At 41.0% G+C, this 5,403-nt stretch overlaps 1 protein-coding gene across 1 annotated transcript; it reads right to left on the reverse strand.

The window, feature by feature from the left end:
• Positions 1-2,875: 2,875 nt before the first annotated feature.
• Positions 2,876-4,697, reverse strand: LOC146366304 (G-protein coupled receptor 151). The gene has a single exon (XM_084915349.1). It carries the CDS (start codon positions 4,375-4,377, stop codon positions 3,244-3,246), a length of 1,134 nt encoding a protein of 377 aa, XP_084771475.1. The 5' UTR covers positions 4,378-4,697; the 3' UTR covers positions 2,876-3,243.
• Positions 4,698-5,403: the final 706 nt, after the last annotated feature.

The following is a 5,403-nucleotide window of genomic DNA, read 5'->3' on the forward strand; positions in this document are numbered from 1 at the left end:
GTGAGATCTAAAACCTGCAGGACACCGGCCCTCAAGACCTGGAATTGCCCACCCCTGCTTTAAAGGGATGTTCCAACTTGTTAGACTAAGAAAATAGTCTGTTTTGTGTCAGACCTCTCCCTCCTACTATTGCTTTTCTATGCAGTGTTCACCTGCTGCATCACTGAGTGTGCTTGGTCCTCTGTATCAGCCCATCATAGCAGCTGTGCCATCAGTTGCAAGCCAATAGCACAAAAACAATAACATTTTTTTCCTGAGATGTCCTGCATAACCATGCTTTCTCACAGCATCACAACTCTGAAGCATGATGCTAAAAAAAAACATTTAGTGGAGCGAATAATTTCCCCCCACTGGGGATATAAAAATAATTCAGCAGAGGCAAAGATATCTAGATCAGAGGGCGGGAAAAAGGTTTGATGTTGGTTTGTTTAGTCTCATCTTGAGTGGGCACTCCACTCAGGTTATCCTGTTCTAGGTGTTCAAACAAGCAGCAACTGATGGTGTCTGCAGTTAAGACCTAGCAGAGCATCTCAAGATACTGTGTTACTTTGTCCAGTTATTTTTTAACATCTGAAAATGGGGCACTGTGTATCAATTCCAAATGCAATACTGTGGTTAAACCCCTTAAATAAAAGCCCAAAGTCTGCACTTCAATCCCATCTTGAATAATATAAAATCATTGAAGATGGGATTGAAGTGCAGAGGCAAAATGACAAATAATGCACCTAACTGTATTTTAAACTGGGTTGAAAATAATTGTTAATAACACTAATGACACTGTCTGTGTCATTGCTGTTTACTCCCAGATTGTTACGTTTGCTGTTCAAGCCTATAATTTTCAACCAAATAGAATTCGACATATGAATAGCGTATCAGGCACGGGTGCTGACATCCATGCTTTCCTGTGACAGATTGGCTAGTTCACTGAGCCACAGGGAAAAAATAAAACATGCACAATGGCCCCGGAGCTGCTGGTGAATTATTCATCCTATGCATGTGTCACACTTTTACAATATTTTCAGGCCACTTATGCAAAAGGTTGCAAATTAGAACAAAAGAATTAAATAGGTCCATAGTGACCGATGTCAGGAATCGTATTTCAGAGGTTAAAAAATCTGATAATAATCAACCTACCAATATTTATTTAGTCACCTTTTAGATGTAAACACATAACCTGTAAATGACTTATTAAAGCAGGCTTCAAAAAGTGTAATGACTATGTGTGGTAGTTTCTTTGTGATAACCAAGAATCAGAGCTGCAAAAATGGAGTAAAAATCTGTGTGAAAAAGTGTTTGCTCCATTCCTGATTTCCTGTTTTTTTTTTTTTTGTATGTTTGTCACACTAGAATGTTTCAAATGATCAAACAAATTTAAATAACTCAAGTAAACATAAAATGCAGTTTCTACATGTAGATGTTTATTATCAAGGGGGAAAATACATGGCCCTGTGTGAAAAAGTGATTGTCCCTAAACCTAATAACATGTTGGTCCACGCTTAGCTGCAACAACTGCAATCAAGCTTTTGTGATAACTGGCAATGAGGTTTTTTCAACTGTGTGGAGGAATTTTGTCACCCTCATCTTTGCAGAATTGTTGTAATTCATCCACATTGGAGAGTACCGCTGTATTGAGGTCATGCCACAGCCTCTCAATCAGATTCAGGTCAGGAGCCTTTGACTAAGCCACTCCAAAGTCTTCATTTTGTTTTTCTTAAGCCATTCAGAGGTGGACTTGCTCGTATGTTTTGGATTATTGTCCTGCTGCAGAACCCAAGTGTGCTTTAGCTTGAGGCCGTGCAAATTCTCCTTCATGTTTTAGTAGATGCAGAATTCATGGTTCCATGTGCCACAGCAAGTCTATCAGGTCCTGAGGCAGTAAAACAAACAAAGAGTATCACACTACCACCATCATATTTTACTGTTAGTATGATGTTCCTTTCCTAAAATGCTGTGTTACTTTCAAACACACCTTACAAAAAGTTCAACTTTAACAGGCTCATCAAAACACAAAATGAGGGAACATATTTTGAATGGTTCTTCATTCCCACTGTAGAGTTCCAGAGTGATACTTGGAGTATCACTACCAAAGTACACTGAACCTGTTCTGGTGGCATGTAGTGCCAGAAGACCTTACAGAGACGCTTCATGTTGGCTTTCCTTTCATTTAAAATGTGCTTGTTTGATTTTACTTTGGACGCCATTCCAGTTTATATGCAGTGAATAAAGATTTATAGAATGGTTAAAATATGCAATTATGTGTCTGGTATTCCTGGTATGAGTATCTATAAGAAAGTTTAGCTACACTTTTATTGTGCACTAAAAACTATGCTATAACGATCTACAGTTTGATTGCAGTGTGTTATAAAACATTTGCAAAATGCATATATAATGTTCCACTCCTTTTATTACAACTATTTCTTATATTGGTAGTCATCCTCTGTTTGTTAGAAATAAATTATCTTTTTTTCCCTTTTAGAAATAAATATATAAAAAAAGAGTTGAGTATAATTTTGACATATATTTATTCATGTGATCAGCCATTTTTAGCTACTTTACACTCAAACGGGGGATTATTGCATTTTTTCTTTATCACTTTGTTGATTCATAAAGGTGAAAAAAGGATCATTGAGTGTCCAGCTTATGCACTACTACTTTCTAAAAGTGAATGCTGCTTTCAGTGAAATATCATTATTCACTTGACCCAAATTATGCAGCTGGATTAGTTGTGAATTTAATATGGAGGAATGATCTATTTGTACAGAGCATGGCATGTCAAAACCTTTTGAATTAAATGGAGCGATTTGATGGTCGAATTGTATTTTATCAGTGATTAAGGTCGGGTGGGTGTTTCAGGGGGAAAAACGAAACAGAGCGATTCGTATTTGAGAAGGTTTTAATATCGATGATATGCATCACATGTACACAATCACAATTTGAATGTTCTGAGTATTTACACCGGCTTCTTATCTGTACAAATCTCCTCTGCTACATATTAAACATGTCCTAAGTGACAGCGTATCAAAACTGCGGGCAAATAAAAGAAATATTCAAATCAAAAGAACAGAAATATGCGTAACACCGAAACATACTGTTTGAGTTTATTTTACATCTAGTCAAGCTTACGATAGCAAACAGGCCACTACAAACTTTCAGCCAGGGTCTGCGTTGTGGGTCAAAAAACTAGCAACCAGTCCAGAACAAGCAGAAATATTCTGCTAAAAGGAAAAAAAAAGATACTTCTGATTACAACATTTTCTCTTCTCTCTCCCATGGAACCGGGTCCTGGTCCTCTTCCACGTGTGTGTTTCTGCGCCCTGTCCAAAAGTGCTCCACATCTGGGAACGACTTCTCGTTCCCTGGCGAGATCGCGTTGGTGACGGCGTTTGCCCCGACCTCTGCTCCGTTCCCCTCCGTTTTTGGACATTTTTTTCGGGGCACGCGCTTCTTGCTTCTGCAGGTCCCGATGAACCAGATGCTGATCAGTCCCTGACGCACATCGTCGTACATGGTCATCAAGATGACCGGGGACAAAGAGCTGCATGCGTAAAGGAGGACTTGCGCGAACATCATTAAACCCACGGGAGGCCTGGAGTAGCCGAGTCTGATCCAGGTGAATGTCCCCCACTCCGGCAGCAGCATGAGCCCGAGGGCGCCGCTCAGACACAACAAAACCAGGATAACTTTGCTCTGGTGCTGCGGTCTCGGTGCGTGGTTCACCGCAGTGTGCAGCGTTTTAGTGTAGTAGGCCACTGTGTAGATGACTGGCACAACAAAAGTTGCAGTCGGATAAATTTTGTAGAACAAACTCATGAAGTCAGACGCGCACGCTGGCATTTCGGAGACGCAAATATTGTCGCGGCCATACGGCAGCATGGAGGCAAACAGCATCTGAGGGATGGGAAACATCATGGACACTATCCAAATGAACGCCAGGGCTCCGTGAATCCACGTCGGGTTGTGCAGACCCCCCGTGGCGTTGCTGGGAATCAAAGTGTGTTTGGCTCTGGTGGTGAATGCGAGGATTAAAGTTTTTGCAACCACACACGAGTGCTGGAACCAGTCTGTGGTGCTGCACACAAAACTCCCCAAGGTCCAGGTCTGCTTATAGTAGGTGATGGCGCGCACGGGCGCGCACAATAACAGGATCACCAAATCCGTAGAAGCTAAAGAAGCGAGAAGTGCTTTTACCTCAGAGCCCTTTCCGTTCCTGAAGTCACGGATGAAAATGAGCAAAACGAGCAAATTCCCAACCGCTCCGGACACGCAGACACCGATCAAGAGGACAGGCATGGCTGTCCGGGTGTTCTCCCCTTGAAGAAGTTGAACTCCTCCAATGAAATCAAAAAAAGAGACATTTGATGGTCTTTCAGTATTCATCTCTCCCACCGTGACTTGAAAGTTTGCCTTCGTTAAAGTAACAAAACGTATTCAGCAAACTGTCCCGCAGACGCAAATCCTGGAAGCAGAGCAGTCGGAGGAACTGTCCGGGGCAACGCAGTGCTGAAGCGCTTCTGACGGGGTCGTGAGCGCATCAGCGAGTGGGTGAGCGGGCAGGCAGGTAGGCTATTTCAAATGCTTCTATTTGGTATCGTCAAGCACTCACGTCACTTTAACAGTGTCGCTCCAGGCTGCAGCCAACCCAAAATGTGAGCGCAGCGGGACATGGTTTACATCCACAACCTCACAAACGTAGTCATGCAAGAGTAATCGTGCCCTAATAAGCCTGCGCTACCGTAAATCCACCAATATATGCCTCAAATTTTCGAATTTTGCCAAGTGATATAAATATAGTTCAGTTTTAGGGGAGGGAAACTTGGGTCAACGTGGGGACCAAATTCGCAATTTTAGGACTTTAAAATTATATATAGTTTCACATTTTAATGTTATAGTTTATTTAGTGTAAAGGTAAGATTGAAATAATAATAAAAATAAGTAAAAGCAAGATTGTGTGACTTTTGACATCAAATCAAATAGTGAAGGCAGCGCTAAGGCATCTGTGAACCGTTGCTCATAGTGACCAAAAATGCCAACTTTAAAATTGTAAATTCTTCTTTTCTTCTTCCACTAATGCATTTATAATGTATTCATTCATTCATTCATTTATTTGTTCATTTCAGGCACAACAAAAATACATACAGTATATTGAACATAAAGTGCACAGAACAAAAAACAAAAATTACCTGAAAAGGAGTGGGATGAAGAAAACTTATTAACTCCCACCCCTATACTCACTCATCAACAAAAAACAATAAGCTTCCCGCAGCTACGCCCATCGTTGCAACCAAACAAACCATCAACAGCCCCGGGCACATGCAAGCATCTCAACGGCAGCTCGCAAACAACAAATAGAACCATCATAACTGAATACAAAATATATATTAATTATAAATTGCGTTACCACAG

The sequence above is a fragment of the Perissodus microlepis genome, chromosome 19 (genome assembly GCF_051167445.1).
Source record: "Perissodus microlepis isolate ML-2025 ecotype Zambia chromosome 19, ASM5116744v1, whole genome shotgun sequence".
Lineage (NCBI taxonomy): Eukaryota > Metazoa > Chordata > Actinopteri > Cichliformes > Cichlidae > Perissodus > Perissodus microlepis.